Genomic DNA, 22,011 nt, shown 5'->3' with positions numbered 1-22,011 from the left:
GTAGTTGACTTATTTTCACAAATGAAGACTATCTCATTGGGAAAATATTTATCCATTTCCTTTCAATGAATGTTTGGATCATCTCTTTTTCTTTTTCCCCCCAATTTGAATAGTTTGGCTCTGAATACTCTATTTCAATTTCCTGGGGCACACATGCAAGTATTTTAAGAGATGTGCTTGAGAGAGAATTGCTCAGTTGTAGGGATATTAATGTTCAACTTTACAAGATAATGCCAAATTGTTGTCCAAAGGGATGCAGTGATTTAAATTCCAATCAACATCATATGAGACATTTCCATCCACATCATCTCCAATGTCTGGTATGGCCAGACTTTCAAACTGTTATCAAATGGAGTAAAATGGTAGTAATTTAAATTGTGGTCTTAGTTTGCATTTCTCGGTGTTAAGCCTCTTTTCACGTATTTAATGATATTTTTTTCTATAAAAATGCCTGTTCTGAATCTTTGTCCATTTTCCTAGTTTTATTACCCTTTACATATTTATACTAGCTTTTTGCCCATTGTCTTTCCTCAGTTATTTCCTTCCACTTTCAGATATAAAAATTCCTATACAGTTGAATTTATATTAATGTTTATATATTCACTGTGCTTTAATGTATGTTTCAAGTTCTTTGGGTCCACCTTTACTAGAGATTTTTCCTTACAAACTTCAAGGTCAGCAAGTTACTCACTTACATCTTATGACCATTCCAAAATTTGCTTTTTAACCTTTCATTCTTCTGGTTTGAATTTTGCTGCCTGGCTTGCGGGCTCTTAATTCCCCAACAAGCAATTGAACCTGCAGCCTCTGCAGTCAGTGTTAAGTCCTGAACACTGGACCGCTAGGGTACTCCCTGGATTTGATTTTTGTGCATGACAGGACTTAGGAAAACCAGTAGAACTTGCATTAAAAAACACACACAAAATTATGTGTTACCTCTCTCCTGACAGAAGTTTTAAACTACCTGCTCCCAAACTAATTCATAAACAGTAAGGTGAAAAACCTGTTGTGACAGGTAAAACATCATTAATCTCTGCTTAGGAAACATGATCTGCTTAAGCAGACCCAGACTTTTGCTTTGCAGACTGAAGCTGATCTCAGGGGAGGTGGTTGCTGAAATGTTTAACACACCCTTGTTTTCTCAAATACCCAAACATTACATATTCCCTCTCCACCTAGACTTCAGCAATGTGGACACCAAGTTATTATAGCTCATGAAGTAAACACATATCCCTGGGTTTTAATTTAAATTAGAATCCCTGAGACTGGGTGCTGGTATAAGCATTTTAGACAAGCTCCCCTGATGTGATCAAAAGCATTACAAGGGAAAAGTCACAGGTGTTAAGAAAGCAGAGCCTATTTCTTCCTACACTCACACAGAGCTCCTCACACGAGTGCAGGGAAGTCTAAGTTCTCCTATCTTGATGCCTTTGTACAAACTGTAACCTCCATCATACCCCACCCATTCTCCACGCCTGACTCTGACATAAAATCTCTAATTAAAGTCCACCTTAAACAATCAGAACAGTGGCTGACCCTAACCAATCTCTAATATTAAAAAATTTAAGTATCTACTGAAATGATGTTTGAAATTTAATTGGAAGTAATTTTACTAATGACTCAATTTTTAGTAAGTTTGGGTTTTCAGAAATTTTATGGTACTTATGAGTACTTACATGAAATACTCAACTGAATCCCTGACATCACCTAGGATTGATAACAGCTGTGCCTAAGTATATCCATTTATCTTGGTTTCTGCATCCGAAGGACACACATATTTGCTTGACCAGCACGATGGTTGGATATTCATACTATGGGTACACAGGTCAGAAGCAGATGTCCTTGATACTTGGGGGTTGACAGTCAAACACAGACGTCAAAGGACCAGGTGAGTAGTATAACCAGACTTGGATGTACACAAGCAACTTTTTTAGTTTTCAGACTTTTAAAAAGCAGACTTAACCACTGTGATGGGTTTTTGAATGCCATTTCTTGATACCAAAAGTATCAGTTTCCTTAGTGGCATGTTGTAGTTTCCCAAACTTAAAAAAAAAAACACAAAACAGACCTATGAAGACCCAGTAAGCAAATCCTATGTTTAGGTCTCTTGTATTTTTAAAGGAGCTAGAATTAAGATTGTGATTGCTCAGTCACATCAGGATTAACAGAAAAGTACTTTATAGATGCAATTTCACACTCAGGAAAGGATCCAAGTCCAGCCATTTCACAGGTACCTCGTCTAAGCCACCATTTTAAGACTGCACATATTTTGATTCCACCACTATAATTTCCTATATGGTATGTGACAAAGTGGCTTATTTCTTGAACTTTTTTTCTACAGGAATGTATCTCTGAGCACATAGGGACACTTAAAGTTCTTGCATATTTCAGGCTCTCCTCTCAGGGAACAGACTACATGTTCCTGCATCCAAATAAAATGCCACCCTCTCCTACTGTCAATATAAACCACTTAAAATGACACCACCACCACTAGAAGTCTCAAATTCTTAAAGCTGCACTCAGTCAACTAAATACTTTTAAACCTCACCATCGATTAATAAAGCCAAGTCACTCAGTCGTGTCCGACTCTTTGAGACCCCATGGACTGTAGCCTACCAGTCTCCTCAGTCCATGGAATTCTCCAGGCAAGAATACTGAAGTGGGCTGCCATTTCCTTCTTCAGGGGATCTTTCCAATCCAGGGATCGAACTGGGGTCTCCCGCATCGCAGGCAGACGCTTTACCATCTGAGCCACAAAGGAAGCCCAATAAAGTTAAGACCTGACCACAAGTAAATCTTTGCAGATGACAAACTGGCTTTAACTAGTTTTTAAAATATGCTCTGAAAGAAAAAAAAAAAAAAAATATGCTCTGGGCCATGGCGAGATTGGTGACTCTTTTTAGGGAAGACAAGAAGGAAAAAGAATTTAGCTCCTATAGTTACACTGCTGAGGTCTCCCAAATTTCTGGGACTGTTGACAGGAACAGTCATGAAGCCTGAATTGGGGGCAATTTAAGACATGTTATAAAAAATTTATTATTCAGGTCTCAAGGCAAAAAAAAAAAAAAATCTCAGGTTGAAATCTTCCTTTATCTACTGGGCACTACTATGCAGAAACATATTAACAGCTAATATTAATGAAATGTTATCACAATTTCAGAATCAAACTAGCTTAGCAGATGACTGAGGCACGTGAGTAGGCAAATGAGACAAGCTTTAGATTTTATTTGTAATTTACGTGAATAAGATCCATCTCCTCAGTCTAGCTTCATTCCCTGTAGCTATAAAAAGATTATTTCATGTCCTTGGCCTGGCGGTCAGGAGAAATTAACAGAAAAAGAAAAGAGCTGTGAGTGAAGATGCATTATCATGTTGTCCCAAATGCATAAGAAATCTTTTTCTCCTTGAAAGAAAGACCCCAAGGCCTCCATTGCACTTTTATTTGAATGTAATATTTGGGACAGTTGTCCCAGAGGGCTAATTCCCAATTTAATCTGAGGTCATAATAAAACAAACAACAAAACAGTATTTGGGATTTCAGTTTCTCACCCTTATCATCAAGACTCACTGCCTCCCATCATCAGTATTTATTGAGCATTTACAGTGTACTAGGCACAATAGAACATACAGAAAACATTGTCCCTGCTCTTGAGGAGCTTACATTCTAGAAGAAAAAAAAAAATACACCTCTTAAAATGGTTATTTTTGTTTGGTGTTTTCTGCAAGGTACTGAGGAAATAGTTGGTAGGGTGAGCTTTGGGTATTACTTAGCCCCATCATTATTTAAAGAGAGGAAGGGGAAGGAATTTAAAGGCAAAGACAATGACAGACCATTCAGGATAGGTAGGGTGTATAGGGAGATAACACAATCTCATCAACTCAGGAGAGATTCGCTGCAGTGAACAGGAAGAGGGAAATAGTCTGTGGGATGCAAGCAAAGGAAGCAGGGTGTCCTTAGACATCGAGTGGAGCCAGAAAGATCATGCGGCCTTTTCCCCCAAGTACATGGCCACCAAGTAGGAATGGTTGGTGACAAGACAGAGGCTAAAAAAGGTAATCCTGTGCACCTGACAAATAGAAGAAAGGATCAAAATTGAAGGCAGGCTATTAAGAATATCAAGAAATTCTTAAAAACAAAAGTGATTTGGAAGCACGAAACTTACAGTTAATGCTACCCAATGTCATGATGGGCCAAGAACATTGTGGCTTCCTAAGTTAGAAAATGCCATATACCAAAATTTTAAATGGAACAACATTACTTTTTTCAATCAACTCCCCGTCTCTGAAAAAAATTTTCAGGGGGAGGGGGGAGTACAGGACATGGTTGGGAACAGTAGTAGTTATCTTAGTAGTATTTTACTGTTATGATAAACTTTGTATTCAAACTTGGTAAAAGCCCATTAGCTGCCAAGAGGGAATAAGGAATAAATTTCCAAAAATGTACAATTTTCTTTAGAGAAGTTTCAGAACCAAAAGACTAATTTACATGAAAAGCTGTAGAGAAAGTAGTTGAAAAGTCCATTCATAAAACTTTTATTCCACTTACATGAACTTAATACACGTGTTCTTAACAATTATGCTTGGATTGTTCATGAAAATCTCATAAGACATTAAACAAAGCTAGCCATCATCTCAAGTTATTTCCCTGTTAACTATTTTTTACAGCACATGCATGTTAGGCAAGTATCAAAAAAAAAAAAAAAAAAAAAAATCACAAAAGCAAAAAAAAAAAAAAAACTAAAAAAAGTTAAATACATGGGTTTTTGTTTTACTGCTGTGCTTGATATACATGAAGTAATGAATATCAAGCAATTCATTTTTACTGCATCTTTACTTGTACATTTGTTCTTAGGTTGCCTAAAACATTTAAATACAAATAAAATGAGTGTAGCAAAAATAATGAAAGCAAACAGCAGGTAACTTTACAAATAATGGAATGTGAACCGTTTCTGCCCTTATCCAGAGTAAATTGGGTCACAACTAAAGGAACACTTCTGTAGCTGCAGTCAACAGTGTGCACACTGCGTCTGAGTATTCCACAGATAACACATGGTTTAACATGCAATATCCATGGGATATCCATTTCTACTACAAGCTTTGTAAGTGCTCCAAACCTAAGAAGTACCCACAACACCACCTGTGACTGGAACCAATTATCCCTTTTATTCCCCACCAGGACATACCAATATGCAGGCAGTTTTCTTTGCTTAGACATGGAAGCAGTTTTAACACTGGCCCTTGTGAAGCCACAATGTACCAAAAGTACTATGCCAAACATTTATAACTTGTATAAAAATTCCACATCCCCATATTGGCCACCTCAAGATGAAAACAGATAACTCCCTAAATGTTAACTGGCTCTACTCCCCTAATATTAAACATAAAAACCACATGGGAAATATAGAAATTCAAATAGAAGTAACATAAACCTGTCATAAATCGTAAACAAAAAACTATTTGTGGGACAGCATGGATGACAAATGGTCTACTGTGTAAATTTTAGAATGAGGCAGACAAAAGTTGGAAGGCCGGTTAATTTTCCCCTCCTTCTCCTGCTTCAGCTTCGTCTCCTTGGGTATCCGATGTCCACAACTAGTTAAAAGAGAAACAAAGAAATTTTAGTATATTTCAGCTTGAAAATTTTTTATTATATATGCCAAGGTACAAGAATGTAAGCACAATTATTGGAAGGCTTAAAAAATAGCAGCACTGAAAATAGCCTGAAGATATAAAACACCTCCAGGAAACTATCTAATATCCTGTGATTAAACCATAATGGAAAGTAATATGAAAAAGAATGTACATACGTGTAGCTGAATCACTTTGCTGTACAGCAGAAATTGACACATCATAAATCAACTATAATAAATTTTAAAAACACCTCAATATAACACATTTATTTCCTACCTAATCATTCTGTAAGCACAGTGACTACATACCAGAGTTGTCTTTAAATAACAAAATCAAATTAAGAAAATTCTTGGCTATTCATAGAAGGTAAAGAATAAGTAGATGAAATCATAGAAATGCCAATTCTAAACATCAATAGCTATCAGATATAGACTGTCTTCAAAAGCTGCACTGTGTAAGTTCAGTGCAACTAAACCAGAACCCTCAACTTGGCCCATGCTCAAGGAGCTCAGGCTGACTACTTCCACCTCGTAGCTTTAGACTCCCATTCTAAAGAGAGTACCACAGTCTATGACATTCAATCAAGAGTCAGGAGCAAGTCTGGACTAAAATACAGTTTAACTTTACTAACATTTTTAGTTTAGGAAAACATACCTTTTATGAATTTGTCTGATTCAAAATATATAGTTAAACACAAAACAGTATGGTCAGAACCAAATCTTACAAGACGTAAAAAGTGAACTGTCTCAAAGTGGCAGGACTATAAATCCTACTGATTTTTAGATTAATGTTACAGCTTTTCATCAGGTTAAAAAGATGATTTTTAAAATTATCTCAGCTGCTTCAAATATTAACAGTTTTTCTAAGTCTTACCACCCTACAATGATTTTTAGAGGTAATTATAGAAGGACTATTTCAAGATGACCTTGAAATTCTACATTGCTTCACACTGGAAAATGAAGGAAGGGGAACCTTATTAATGTTTTTCTATCCCCCAAATTACCCATTAGTTTTATTAATCAAGTATATTTCTGGCCTGGAAAGGAGACTCTTTGAACAATTATACAGTTAGCCGAATGATCTCTAAAAGTCTGTATGCTTTTATTAAACTGGGAGTCTTGTAAGACAAGATAAAATTATCCTTCAACATTATCTTTCCACTTTTAACTTTCAAGGATCCTTGCATTTTCCACATAAACATGAAAAACTGGATAAAAGGTGTTTCTCTTCCCAGGGTTATGTGTTTACAGTATTTGTCAACTGGACACAGACTCAAATATTAGTTTCTACAAAAAATTTCTTTGCTTGACATATAAGTGATTGGACGATCAACCCTATAATGATAACAGGCGATACAACTAGGGCTCAGAGAAGGCACATAATAGTGACAAAATCAGAATCTGAACCTTGGGTTTTCTTCTGACTCAGCTGTTGTAGTATGCTCTTCAAGCTATACCGATATCAAAATTCAGCAAGTATATATTTCAGATCAGGCCTTCTCAAAAAATGCGGACAATGCAATTCAGTAGTGATTGGATCTCAAATTCTACCTTTTAGAAGTATCTCATCATTTCAAACCAGAAAAATATGAAAAATGAGCTAACAAACTGAAGTACTTCTTTCATTTAAATGTACATAAAATTACTCCCTCTTTATAATGGACTATACCATACCCTCTTGAAAACAATAATGTTCCAAGTGTATAGGAAGCCCCCAATTACACTTTCTAAAATAATTTTCAGTGTTTAATAACAAACAAGTATACAATATTGTTCAAAAAACTGCTGAGAACATTCAACACTAGAATATATAATTGGTTCAGAAAATTGGCAATGGACTAGATAAAATAAAGCTGAGAAAAGTGAAATGTATATAAATGACGTACAGTCCCCAAAGGAAAAGGACCTAAAGTTAATTAAAAAAAAAAGTAGCACTTAACTATAATCTTCACTCCTAACTCTTTATCTGGCACATAACAGATACTTAAACACTTTTCTCACTCAAGCCTCCTAACTTCAAATTTATTATCTATGTGAAGAATGTGAAAACCCATGGGCCCAAAGAGACGTATCAACCAACTGCAATATATAGACTATTTGGATCTCAATGCAAGTAAAAAAAAAAAAACTATTGGGGGAAAAAAAAAGACAATATACAACACAAAGACAATACAAAAAAACAAGTGATAACTGAATGAAAGAAATTTACTATTAAGGAATTAACTGTGTACTTTCTCAGTGTGATATTGGCATTGCGGTTTTAATGTTTTTCAGTCTAGAGCAGCAGGCCTCAACCTTTTTGGCACCAAGGATAAGTTTAGTGGAAGACAATTTCTCCATGGACGAGGGGCAAGAGATGTTCTGGGGAAGATTTAAGTGTATTACATTTATTGCGCTCCTATGAGAATCTAGACAGCATATTAAAAAGCTGAGACATTACTTTGTCAACAAAAGTTCGTCTAGTCAAGGCTATGGTTTTTCTAGTAGTCATGTATGGATGTGAGAGTTGGACTATTAAAAAAAAGCTGAGCGCAGAAGAATTGATGCTTTTGAACTGTGGTGTTGGAAAGGACTCTTCAGTCCCTTGGACTGCAAGGAGATCCAACCAGGCCATCCTAAAGGAAGTCAGTCCTGGGTGTTGATTGGAAGGACTGATGTTGAAGCTGAAACTTCAATATTTTGGCCACCTGATGCGAAGAACTGACTCATTTGAAAAGACCCTGATGTTGGGAAAGACTGAAGGCAGGAGAAGGGGACGACAGAGGGTGAGATGGTTAGATGGCATCATTGACTCAATGGACATGAGTTTGGTATTTCCCATGTAAGAATACTGGAGTGGGTTGCCATTTCCTTCTCCAGGGATTGAACCTGTGAGTCTCCTGCACTGGCAGGCAGATTCTTTACCTCTGATCCACACCCGAGAAGCCCTACATGAATATACAGGCAACTTTATGGTCACCATTTTTAATAGACTTCAAAGACAACTTAAGCATACTTTTGAAACTAAAAGCAAAACTCTCCTGTGACTAAAATGGAAGAACAGAATTATTTGCATTGAAATGAAAAATAAAATGGCCTATATAACTGAAAGTTCAAAATCATGAATTACAAAATTATTCTAAAAACCTGAATTTTAATAAATATGTAACTAGTAAAAGGGCACATTTTTAGTCCTTGGTCTAGTATTTCAGCTTCTGTAAGATGGTTTTCTTCAGTTTTTAAAGCAGATAGGATCTTTTATATTTATACCATACTGCAGTCTATTAAGCATGTATTATGTGTTTAAAAAAACCAATGTACATAGATTAGAAAATACTTTATTGCTAAAAAAAAGTTTATCATCAATTGAGCCTTTAGCCACTGAAATCTTTGTTGGAGGATTTGAATCACTGAAAATTACCAAAATGTGACAGAGACATGAGATGAGCAAATGCTTTTGCGAGAATCCTGCTCAACAGAGTTTCAACAAGCCTTCATTTGTAAAAACCACAATATCTGGAAGTACAATAAAACAGAAATGCGCCTATAATCTCTTCATTATTAATTAACCATTTACAGTGCTGTTAGCTACTTACTGTCAAATTATCTCTCAGTAACTGCATTATTAGCGTGCTGTCTTTGTATGACTCTTCACTTAATGTATCAAGTTCAGCAATGGCTTCATCAAATGCCTATGACCAAAAAAAGTCACATTTCAGTGCTCAAATAATGACAACTATTCAATTTCCACGTAACAGGTAAAAAATACATACTGTCTTTGCAAGAGAGCAGGCTTTCTCAGGGGAGTTCAGAATCTCATAATAGAACACAGAGAAGTTAAGGGCCAGACCCAGTCTGATAGGATGTGTTGGTTGCATTTCCTTTTTGCTGATTTCAAAAGCTTCTTGGTATGCTTGCTGTGACTGATCCACAATCCCTGGATAATAAAAGGCACCAAAATGTATCAATGAAAAGTACTTTGCTTTCATCCCTCAAACCAAACCTTTACTCATCCAGTAATAAATTCTAAAATACTAAGCTGCAGCAACTTTAACTGGCTCCTAAATTTAAAAAAATTAGCTTCTCCTAGAAACCTACCCTAGTCACTGATCAATGTCAAGACAAAAATAACTCTGTAACCATCTCAGTATAATTTTTAATTAGTCTGTACTGCTCTACAGTTATGCTGTAATTACTATGTCTTAACATTGTGAGGAAACATTCCTATACATAAAATTGACTTGTGAGCAATCATACATTTTACGAAACCAATTACTAGGCAGGAGGTATACAGCTGACCCTTGAACACCATGGGGCTCAGGGATGGGTGCCAACTGTTCATGCAGCCGATCTGAGTATAATTTTACAGCTGGCCCTTCACGTCCAACCTTGTATAACATAGTACTATAACATTTACAGAAAAAAAAAATCTGTGTAAATGGATCTGTGCAGTTCAATCTGTGTTCTTCAAGAGTCAACTATACAGTCTCAGGAAAAAGGAAAAAAAGAAGGGAGGGAGAGGGACTGGGGGAAGAGAGAGAAACAGAGAGGGAGAGGGAGAAAATAGAGCAAGGAAGAGTGAGCAGAGTCCATTTGCTGCTCTTCATCTGTCCTTCTAGGCAATTAAAAAATCACAGAACCATTGTGTACACTACAGAAGAGACCACCTCCGGCCTCTGTTACTTTATAACGTCTAGCAAACAGGCTGAGGCAGCATACCTTTCTTGTCATCACCAGCCGCAACCTCAGCCAAGTAGCGGTAGTAGTCTCCTTTCATTTTCAAATAGAAGACTTTGCTCTCTGCTTGTGAAGCATTGGGGATCAAGAACTTTTCCAAAAGAGACTTGGGGAGAAAAGAAACAGTCATAATTAAGACTAAAATACTTACAAAATTGAAAGAATCTGCATTTCCAAAACACACACAACTTAAGTTATAAAATTTTAATACTCAGTCATTGCCAATAATATTACTTTTTAATGTAGTAGGGTCATAAATTTGTAGTTTAAAAGCAGAAGCAATTTGGACAGCAATACTTAAAATTTGAAATTAGTGTTCAGCTTACTATTTAAGGCTAATTTGAATATTGGCCTTTCCATCATAGTGTGTATTAATTTACATGCTGATAAAGACTGCATGTTTCAATGAATGTGAAAGCATGAAAGTTGATAAAACTTTGTTATTATGTATTATGTTTTATTAATATATATTTAACAAACTGGCAAACTTTTCAGTTTCAAGGTAGTCATGACACTAAAATGGAAAGAAGGTAGACATTAACCTTTTGAGACTGTGACGGTATATGACTTAAGCAGAAACCGTTACTATAATAGACACTACCACAGTCCATGACAGAGGAAGCAGAACAAAACTTCATCTATAAGACTACAATTAAAGTAATACCTTCTAAGGTAAAAAGCTATTCAAAGTAAAAGTTCTATTTTTCCTATCTAAATTAAAACACTGGTAGGAGTATGAGAATTAAAGATCTGAAGAGTAAACTGTTAGTTCATTAAAGTGATTCTCAGCTAATAAGATATATGTTTACCAATCACCCCAAACAACAAGTAAAACTTCACCCTACGTAATTCTGTTCAAAACTGTAACAATCTAATTAAATCCAAACATGCTAATAATTAAATTCTACAAATGATTTCAGAAAAACATGACTTCACTGTATTAGGGGGATTAAGGCACAATAAAATAATGATTTTCTTTAAGGAAGAGAAAGGTAGTATTTCATTAGTACAATTAGGAAAAATGTTTACTGTTTTAAAAAATTCTCCACTTCCTACTAAATATACTCTATGAATCAAAAGTCAATTTTCAACTGGGCTTAGTCCCAAACAAGTCTCAATTTTAACAAGGAAAAAGGGTATTTAATTCTTGGTTTCTATTCTTGTAGTTGCCCAGTAGTTCAGTCTATACAGCACTTACTTATATGCCAAACAGTTTGAAAAATGCTTTTAAACAGTAACTCTAACTTTTTGTTTATCCCATTATCAAGTTCCAAATGGTAAGTGGGTGAGTAAGCTTTAATCTGGCTTCTCTCCCCTTCCTACAACTTAAAACTACATATACTCAAATGAACTGGTTAGTTCCAAGTTGGTAGTAGGAACAGGTTGCAATGCACTACAGAAAAAGGTTGGAGGTGACAGAATTCAACCTGAAATAATGTTTCCTGTGATTATTAGCTGGCCTGAAATCAGAAGAGCACTTTGGTTAGGTAACAAAATTCTTATTACATGACACCCAAGCTGTCATCTTTCAGCTGCAAAAGTGTTCTGTCATTCATTCCTTCACTGAGTTAAATTTTAAGGATTCCTAGGTGGTGCTAACGGTAAAGAACGCACCTGCCAATCAATGCAGGAGATGTGGGTTTGATCCTTGGGTGGAGAAGATCCCCTGGAGTAGGAAATAGCAACCCACTCCAGTATTCTTCCCTGGAAAATCTCAAGGATAGAGAAGCCTGGCGGACTTTAGCCCATGGAGCCACAAAGAGTTGGACACAACCGAACGAACACACATACACACACAAGGGTGGAACCTCAACCAGACTAGAAATAAAGTAACCCTCTGGGTTTGAAACACCACTGCCTTCTCTGAAGGAGGAATGCCTACAACCGAAGACTCAGCAGAATTCAAACTTCCTGCCGTTTTGTCCCTTAGACACTATCACCCTCTTTTGAGGCATGAACACTGTGAACACTAGGGTTGGTCTTTGAGGATCTGCCTCAACAGTGTAAGAGCGTTCCAATTAATATAGTGTTTTGTTTTTAAAATTAAATGCCCAGGCCTTTTCAAGTTTTGTATCTTAACACAAAATGCATTATTCATTCAACTATGGGAGTTCAGTTCAGTTGCTGGGTTGTGTCTGACTCTTTGCGATCCCATGAACTGCAGCACACCAGGCCTCCCTGTCCATCACCAACTCCCAGAGTCCACCCAAACCCATGTCCATTGAGTCGGTGATGCCATCCAACCATCTCATCCTCTGTCGTCCCCTTTTCCTCCTGCCCTCAATCTTTCCCAGCATCAAGGTCTTTTCAAATGAGTCAGCTCTTCACATCAGGTGGCCAAAGTATTGGAGTTTCAGCTTCAGCATCAGTCCTTCCAATGAACACCCAGGAGACCGTATAGCATGGCTTTGGAGTCTGTCGAGGTTTAGACTATGGCACTCCATACCTGGAAGGATCAATTCCACTTGACTGGCTAGGCTAAAGGTTATGCTATGAAGTCTAACTAAAGAAAAAGTGTATTGCAATTAACCAGAATTCACAAATAACTTTAGATTAATTAAACTGCTCTTTGGCTCATTTATGTACATTTAAGATTATACGAAGAATATCTCCAAATGAAAGAGTGACACGTAAAAGCCTAACCATGAAATCAGTTCCCTATCTAGGTATTTCTAAGTCACATTTTACTGCTTCACGTATTTTTTTTTTTTTAACACTGACTTATTCTCCAAAACATAAATGTCACTGTGTGAGGCACTGAAAACAGTGAGCAAGACAGAACAAGGAAAAAATGTCAAGCAGGGAAGGGACTATAGAAACTAAGGATTAACACAGCCTGGTCATGTCCTTCCACTTTTCAACGACTTTTATCTAACCCATTGTAAAGATGAAGGGCACAAACATGTGCAGTTAGCTAAGGGTAAATCATTTAAAATAAGTATACAAACTTGGAGAAGTTACTTAGGCTGGGTGTCAATAAATGCCATGAGAATTTGTAACCCATCTTTTATGAGTGGTAGCTTCTCTCTCTCTAAAAACTACTGTTTTACATTAGGGTAACTCACATTGAGAATTTTTCAATTAGCAATTAAGTACCTCTTCCTCCAAGGTGAACACTGAATTTATCCATAATATCTGATTAAAATAATCACAAAAAAACTACTTTTTAAAGCTATTTATTAACCTGATGCACTTATCTCACACACTAATAAAGTAATGCTCAAAACTCTCCAAGCCAGGCTTCAACAATACGTGAACCATGAAATTCCAGATGTTCAAGCAGGCTTTAGAAAAGGCAGAGGAACCAGGGGTCAAATTGCCAACATCTGCTGGATCACTGAAGAAGCAAGAGAGTTCCAGAAAAACATCTATTTGTTTTATTGACTATGCCAAAGTCTTTGACTGTGTGGATCATAATAAACTGTGGAAAATTCTGAAAGAGATGGGAATACCAGACCATCTGACTTGCGTCTTGAGAAACTTGCAGGTCAGGAAGCAACAGTTAGAACTAGACATGGAATAACAGACTGGTTCCAAATAGGGAAAGGAGTACGTCAAGGCTGTATATTGTCACCCTGCTTATTTAACTTATATGCAGAGTACATCATGAGAAACGCTGGGCTGGATGAAGCACAAGCTGCAATCAAGATTGCTGGGAGAAATAGCAATAACCTCAGATATGCAGATGACACCACCCTTACGGCAGAAAGTGAAAAACTAAAGAGTTTCTTGATGAAAGTGAAAGGAGAGTGAAAAAGTTGGTTTAAAACTCAATATTCAGAAAACTAAGACCATGGCATCCAGTCCCATCACTTCATGGCCAACAGTGGCAGACTTTATTTTTTGGGGCTCCAAAATCACTGCAGATGGTGACTGCAGCCATGAAATTAAAAGACACTCACTCCTTGGAAGAAAAGTTATGACCAACCTAGACAGCATATTAAAAAGCAGAGACCAAAAAAAAAAAAAAGCAGAGACATTACTTTGCCAACAAAGGTCCATTGAGTCAAGGCTATGGTTTTTCCAGTGGTCATGTGTGGATGTTAGAGCTGGATTATAAAGAAATCTGAGCACAGAAGAACTGATGCTTTTGAACTGTGGTGTTGTTGGAGAAGACTCTTGAGAGTCCCTTGGATTGCAAGAAGATTCAACCAGTCCATCCTAAAGGAGATCAGTCCTGAGTGTTTATTGGAAGGACTGATGGTGAAGCTGAAACTCCAATACTTTGGCCACCTGATGTGAAGAGTTGACTCATTTGAAAAGACCCTGATGCTGGGAAAGACCGAAGGTAGGAGAAGGGGACGACAGAGGATAAAGATGGTTGGATGGTATCACTGACTCAATGGACATGAGTTTGGGTAGACTCTGGGAGTTGGCGATGGACAGGGAGGCCTGGCATGCTGCACAGTCCATGGGATCGCAAAGAGTCGGACTCGACTGAGCAACTGAACTGAACCGGAACCTACAAGTAACAAAAGGCAAAAGTCAGGCTGATTACTGGCCTAATGATAGACCTAAAGGACCAAGTGTCAACACAGTGGTCAATGTTTCTGATAAAATGCTGACTACAAAAAGTTGAAAAAGCAACTCATCACTCTGTACCCATTAAATAAATACATGCAGTTCTTTGTGTCAACTATACCTCAGTAAAGCTGTTCAAAATAAAAAGTTGAGAAAGGGATACATGACAAACTTAAAATCTTTTGATGACATAAAGGTAAAAAATTAAGATTTAAACAAAAAAAAAAGGCAAGACAGACTGGATTAAAGATTAAATTTGGTTCAAAAGGCTAACTGTGAAAGAACAGAATTGTGGTAGACTGACTCCAGAGATGGCCTCCATCATGCTCCTGAGTCAGGGTTAACTTTGTTGATTAGCTTTAACGAAACAGAATGTGATAAAGAGGACTCCTATTCCAGTTCCAGACCTAACCCTTATGAGGACTAGCAGTTTCCCCTATTGCTCTCTTTGAGCCCTAAGCCAGCGTTAAAAAAAAACAACAACAAAAATTATCCTCCTACAAAGGTCAAGTCAGCCGCAGTCATGAGACATGTTTAGTGAAGCCACACGGGTACTTCAGACCCAGCTGAAGACAGCAATGAATGACTACAGCCAACACCATGTGAAAAAATGTCCAAAAGAATCCAGACAAGCCACAGAGTCATGAAAAAGAACTAAATCACTGTTTTTTAGTTTTTATCGGTTTGTTATGCAGCGAGACAACTGAGAAATGTAATAAAAACATCACACTTCAGTAATAAATGTCATTTTTAACATGTAAATTAAGCACTTTATATGGACTAATTGATCCTTCCATAACCTTACCTCTGAGGTACAAACTACAGTTAGCCCCATCTCATAGAATACAACAAACAGGGCCCAGCAGTGTACTCACTCAAAACTACAACTGTAAAGGTACAACTCCAGCTAGGCAATATGACCCGTTCTACATTATTCCACATTTTCTCTGCCTACTAAAAAGCAGAACATGATTCAGAGATAGTAATTAGAAATCAAAGTTAAGGATGATATTTTAGCTCTACACTGAGACCAAATCTAGAGTATACTGCTCCTTTTAAAAATAGAGACTTCACTGCCAGTCCAGTGGTTAAGACTCCGCTCTTCCACTGCAGGGGACAAGGATTTGATCCTTGGTGGGGGAACTAAGATATCAAATGCTCCACCTCAAAATATCTAGACAGGCTTTGACAAACTGAAGGGTATCCGGGAAAGCAAGCAAGAATGTTGAAGTAACTAGAAAAGTGTCATGAAAACTGAAAAAAATATGACATGAAAAGCTCCGGAAGACAAGACTAAATTTAGGCAGAGACAGATTTCTACTCAGTATGAGAAAACTTATGAAACAAATTTGGAATAGATCACCTCATTAGATAGCAAGTTCTCCTCTTACAGAAATTTTAAGCAAATCACTATTTTTCAGAGATTCATAAATCAGATGTGGTTTCATTCAACTCTGAGATATGGAAGATGCAGAATTCACTGAATTAAGTTAACTAGAGGTGATTTAAGTATGTTAATTTATCAGACTGAACAAAGAGAAATAAACGTTCAATTTTCCAGATTTAAAAGCCAGAGGAGAAAGGCATGATGGACGGGACAAGACCATGATGGGAATAAAAACAGAAAGGGAAAAAAAAGGAAGCTGCACTTCTTAGAAAGCATTGGAGAACAGAAAACAAAGAGTAAAGAACTAACAGCTATTTTCAAAACATACCTAAACCAGAATACCCTGTGCTAGGTATACAATACAACCTCCTGTGTTTCATTCATGTACAGTAGTGCAATGAAGGTGATGACAACTAGGACACTGTGACAATCTGAATTTAAAAGGAGACACAGCATCACACAGCAAACAAGGCGCCACAACCTCTACTCATAAAGACGAAGGTCGGGCTGACAGCTAATGCTCCTCTCACTTGTAAAATTCTCCATATAACACAGTACACTGACTTTCTAATCTAAATCTAATTTATAACAGAAAAGGATTTTCATGTCAAACACACACTTTAATATCGTACACTCATACACTTAACTGAGGCTACCCTGTTAACACATATGGACCTTGCTGAAATAGAATTTGATTTAGATTCACAGCAGTTTCTCAAGCACTTAAAAAAAATCTGTTTTTGATGATAGCTACTGTCTTTTAAAGATAATCATGGTCATTTAAAAAATATCTAAAATCAATTCGCTGAATTAGAGTTAATGCATGTTCTGACTTTATGCAGTAAGTCATCTTAATAACGGGATTGGAAGCATAAAACCCACATCTGAAATGTCTCTGTAAATGGTTCATAATCCAAGCTAAATACATGATGTAATTCTGGAGAGGGTGCTGAACCTTAATCTCATCAACAGACAAATTACGTAGGATTTGAGATTTTAGAGTTAAAATATACATTTTTTCTTTACAGCATCAAGTACAATTAACTTCTTAGGTTATAAAAACACTTAAGATATATGGGGCGAAGTAATGATTTCTGCCCCCAAGTTAAACTACCCAAGGCAGAATATATAAACAATAGTTTCTAACAGTCTTGATCAAAAGATGGTCAATGCTTTGACTTTGGGAGTGTATTAATACTAAGGAACCTCATAAACTGACAGGTCATCTAGTTTTGACTGCCCTTCTTAAGGCTCAACCTGTCCCCACTACAATAAACATTTAATCCTAACCATGGTCAAATATTTCTAATAAAAGGTTTGTAAACTGAAAATCCACCTCTATTCTAATGATATACCTCTCTCTCTCACTGTCCTTCAATCTGACGACAGATTGAAATTAAGAGTAAAATATCAACTCTTTAGGAACAATCAAGACTAGAGAATACCCTAAAACACCAAAACTGCTGCTGACCTGGTGGTGGCAAGGCCCTAATTTCTGGGCATTCAAGCATTTCTTGGAGCAACAGTTTGGGGTAATAGAAACAATATAAACTAAACTCAGGCAGACTTATATCCCTGTCTCACCATTAATTTTGAGATCTCAGGCAAGTTAATCTCTCAGAGCCTTAATTTTCTCATCTATAAAAGAATTAAATGAAATTTAATTTTATACAATGATTTATCTTTTAATAAAAAAAACATACAAATTGATTAAAATGAAAATCTACTTCAAAAAGCAGCTATGAGGTCTAAATGAGTATTAATATAAACAGGAAAGCACCAGTCACAGCTCCTGACAGAGTAGGCACACTCTACTCAGAAGTAAATTTAAGACCTGGGGACCCTGACATTCAAAAATCTGCTTTAGTGTGCTTGTACTCTCAATTTTAGTACTCTACTTTGGGTTCAATCATCAAAAGTTTATCTAGTAAGAGTGGTGAAATAATGCACAAAAAAACCTTTCATTTAAAACACAGGATTAAATTATATCAAAGTACAAAAGATAAAAGAAACATTTTCCATTAGTACTTATTCTTTTTCAGCAAATATGTCAAGGGCACAAGCTATAGAAACACTGCTTACTAGCTATGTCAACTTGACAAAGTTCTGGAATTTCTTTGGACCTCAGGTTTCTCATCTGTAAAAGAGATACTGAAAAATAGGTGCGACTTCATGAATCTCCCCTAACAGAACTCCCAGGGTCCACAGATCACTTTTAAGAACTGCTGACTGACTTAAAGCAATCTGAACCATCCACCTTTCAATATACCGAGCTCTAAAGGTATGTTCTCCCTCAAGCTAATTCTCAGCAATACACTAATTTCTGCCAATATCAACAATGGACTAGCTAAATAAATTACGTTACACTCATAAAACACTATACTGACATTAAAAAGAAGTTGTGTGCCAATATGGAATGAAGCATAGAACATAATGAAAGTGTTGGGTGTGTGGATACAACTTACAGAACAGTTTCTATATGATCCTACTTGTATATATTCTTCAAGGACAGAACTATTTGCACAGTCACTGTAAGTTCCCAGGATACCAAAAAAAAAAAAAAAAAGAGAGAGAGACTGTTAAGAGATTACCTGAAGAACTGGGATGATGTAGGGAAAGCTTAATTTTTTAACTTTATATCCTATGCTCTACAACATCTGTTATTCAGAACAAGTATAATATAAAGTAAAATTTAATTATGATTTTGCACCTTCGACTTTTCGTGCATGTATTCTTAACCTGCTTATAGGCTCCTTAAAGAAGCATGTTTTGCACATATTAGGCACTCAAATATCAAATCCCAAGGCCAAATTAACATGCTACTTTAACAGCCTCATTTAAATATAAGAGGAAACTTAGAACAATCTTGACTATCAAGAACTCATTATCTTCCCAAACTTCTAAATAGTTTACACAAAATGTGATGGAAATTACTGAAGTTGATATTGAAGATTAAATAATGAATATTTTGCTCCAAGAGGAAAAACGTTCTGTTTCTTTAAAGACCTAAAGCCAAAAAAGTCAAGTCGCTCAGTTGTGTCCGACTCTTTGCGACCCCACGGACTGTAGCCTATCAGTCTCCTCAGTCCATGGAATTTTCCAGCGAGAGTACTGGAGTGGGCTGCCATTTCCTTTTCCATTAAAGACCTAGAATTGTTCAAAAATGACAGGTGTCTGGTTGCTGTTCTAAGCATATATATTCATAAATAGCAGCCAAAGGGCAAGCTAGGTACATCCTAATATGCTTTCAGGACCCTTGGATAAGCTCTAGGGCCTATGTAATGACTCTAGAGGGGGCAACCAAGACAAAACAACAAAAATTCACCAGAGAAAGGGTGGGAGAATAGTCTGAGGCAGTAAGGTGAAGTGAATCTGTTTGGAAGCCAGAACGCCTAGATTTTGGTAGTAAAACTCTGCCACCAAGAGCAAATAGGAGTTTCAGGTAGAAGACCGTGATACACCCCCTCATTCAATCTACTGTATTTTATAACAGCATTCTTTTCAAAACCTTCTTTCCAAATTTCATCCCAGGAAAGCTTCTCTAATGCACTGAACACTTTCCAACCCACCATTCTTCCTTTCTTTATTAAATAAGAATCAGACATTATAGAGACTATAATGGGTATTTACTAATTTTTTGAAGTTTTTACTACAGCTCTGAACAATGACCACCTGCTATGATGCACTCACATCACTGGGCTATAGGCTATGATTTGGCTTGTCAATTAGAATGGAATGAAGTGAAGTGAAGTGAAAGTCGCTCAGTCGTGTACGACTCGTTGAGACCCTATAGACTATACAGTCCATGGAATTCTCCAGGTCAGAATACTGGAGTGGGTAGTCTTTCCCTTCTCCAGGGGAGCTTCCCAACCCAGGGACTGAACTCAGGTCTCCTGCACTGCAGGAGGATTTACCAGCTTAGCCACAAGGGAAGCCTGTCAATTAGAATACATGAAGCCAATTACCGAAAATAAATTTCAAAGGCAAATTACAAGTTACAGAGCTGGGATATCTTCCCCTTTCAAAAAAGTAATTCATTCATTATAAAATGACATTATCACTTTGGCAAACTATATTTAATTCTATCTAAAAGCATCTGCCTACAATGCGGAAGACCCGGGTTCAATCCCCGGGTCAGGAAGATCTCCCGGAGAAGGAAATGGCAACCCACTCCAGTATTCTTGCCTGGAGAATCCCCATGGACAGGGGACCCTGGCAGGCTGCAGTCCATGGGATCCCAAAGAGTCGGACACAACTGAGCAACTTCACTTTCATTCTTCACTGATTAAGAAAATCATACTTATGGGGCACATCTATCTTAAAAAAATCTTAACTGGTACTTTTATACTACAGGGTGTTTTTAGAATAAAGTCTCACTGCTGTTTAAATTTTAAAATATAATGTCCTAAAAATAATGGTTTGGTAACAGAACAACAGCATGTGTATCCTAATATGATACACCAAGGAAGGCACAGTGTCATTCCCAGGAATTTTTCCCCAAAATGCACAATCTGAATTTACTGCTGAAATCACCAGACTAATCTAAACCGAGGAACAGTTTACCAAAAAAAGAAACTGGCCAGAACTCTTGAAAAAAGTGGCAAATACGTAAAAAGGCAAAAACTGGAAAACTAATCCATATTAAAGAAGAGTAAGGAGACAAGACAAACTGTGATCCTGGACTGAATTCTGGACCAGAATTAGGCAATTATGGTGGTACACTTTGTAAATGCTATGGGTTACATAAGTTTATTTTATCCATTATTTTATTAATTTATTGATTTTGATCATTAGAGAACCAGGTAAAGGATATATGGGAACATTTGAAATTATTTCAAAATAAAAAGTCAAAAAATAACAGGCTAGAAAAGACCGTTTAATCGCTGTATGTAGAAGAGGGTACTTTCCCTTTCGGTTGTTTAATATTACAATTATTACATAAAAGTTTTAAAGAGGAAATCTTCCTACTAGGATTCTTTTTCTGGAACATTATCATTGAGTTCTGTCTGCTCTCCAACCTTAGACCGTTTTCATGCTCATCTGGGTTTTTCAAATTTCCTTATTAGATTGGTAAAACTTGTGTATAGGAGGTAATATGAAAACGAGTGATGTATTTGTAAATAAAAATATGAGGCGTGGAGACGAGGTTCCCACTTTGTTTCAGACTATATTCCACCAATTTGTCACACTTTAATTTCCATTAACGTAAATATACCTTAAAAAAAAAAATCACTAAGCAAGTAGTAAATAGTCCCAGAATATCAAAGCAAAACTAATGAGACATTTATGGACTACAATTTGAAAACAGCTGGGGAAGCATCTCCTTTGACTTGACCTCACTAGATATGTGTATATTGAAAAGACCAAGCCTCCACAACCCATTCCTCTTTTAGACTGTACTATCACAGCCCCTTTCCACGAACGTAACAAAGAAAAAGAGGTCAGGATATAGATATCACACGTTTATACCAATCAAGCATAAAAAATGTCGATGGTTAAAAGGTGCCAAGAACTTGAAGCACAAGGCGTTCAAGTGTGATTCCTGTTATTTTCAAGTATAAAACTCTAAAAATACAGTCTAAAACTAAAGCCATCACTTTTAATGAAAGTATTATTCTTCCCAGCTTGCAAGATGGGATTTAACCTTCACTAAAAACACACTTCTGACTTCTCTAATATCCAACTTATCAAACAATTCAAATACATGAAATTCCAATATAACTAAAAGTGGTCACTCTTTGCAAATTAAATGAAATT

The 22,011-nt window shown here is 36.7% G+C and overlaps 1 protein-coding gene across 3 annotated transcripts in view; it reads right to left on the bottom strand.

The window, feature by feature from the left end:
- Window positions 1-3,425: 3,425 nt before the first annotated feature.
- YWHAZ (tyrosine 3-monooxygenase/tryptophan 5-monooxygenase activation protein zeta) overlaps window positions 3,426-22,011 on the bottom strand; it is a 33,443-nt gene continuing 14,857 nt past the window's right edge. For all 3 annotated transcript variants that reach the window (XM_043879296.1, XM_043879297.1, XM_043879298.1), the window contains exons 3-6: window positions 10,329-10,452; window positions 9,383-9,546; window positions 9,206-9,301; window positions 3,426-5,592 (exon numbers count right to left, since the gene is read on the bottom strand). In XM_043879296.1, the coding sequence (XP_043735231.1) occupies window positions 5,533-5,592; window positions 9,206-9,301; window positions 9,383-9,546; window positions 10,329-10,452 (444 nt within the window). In that variant the 3' untranslated portion in view covers window positions 3,426-5,532. The remainder of the gene's footprint in view (window positions 5,593-9,205; window positions 9,302-9,382; window positions 9,547-10,328; window positions 10,453-22,011) is intronic.

Source organism: Cervus elaphus, chromosome 21, assembly GCF_910594005.1.
Source record: "Cervus elaphus chromosome 21, mCerEla1.1, whole genome shotgun sequence".
NCBI lineage: Eukaryota > Metazoa > Chordata > Mammalia > Artiodactyla > Cervidae > Cervus > Cervus elaphus.
Note: the sequence above shows the minus strand (reverse complement) of the source record. Positions and strands in the feature narration are given on the sequence as shown.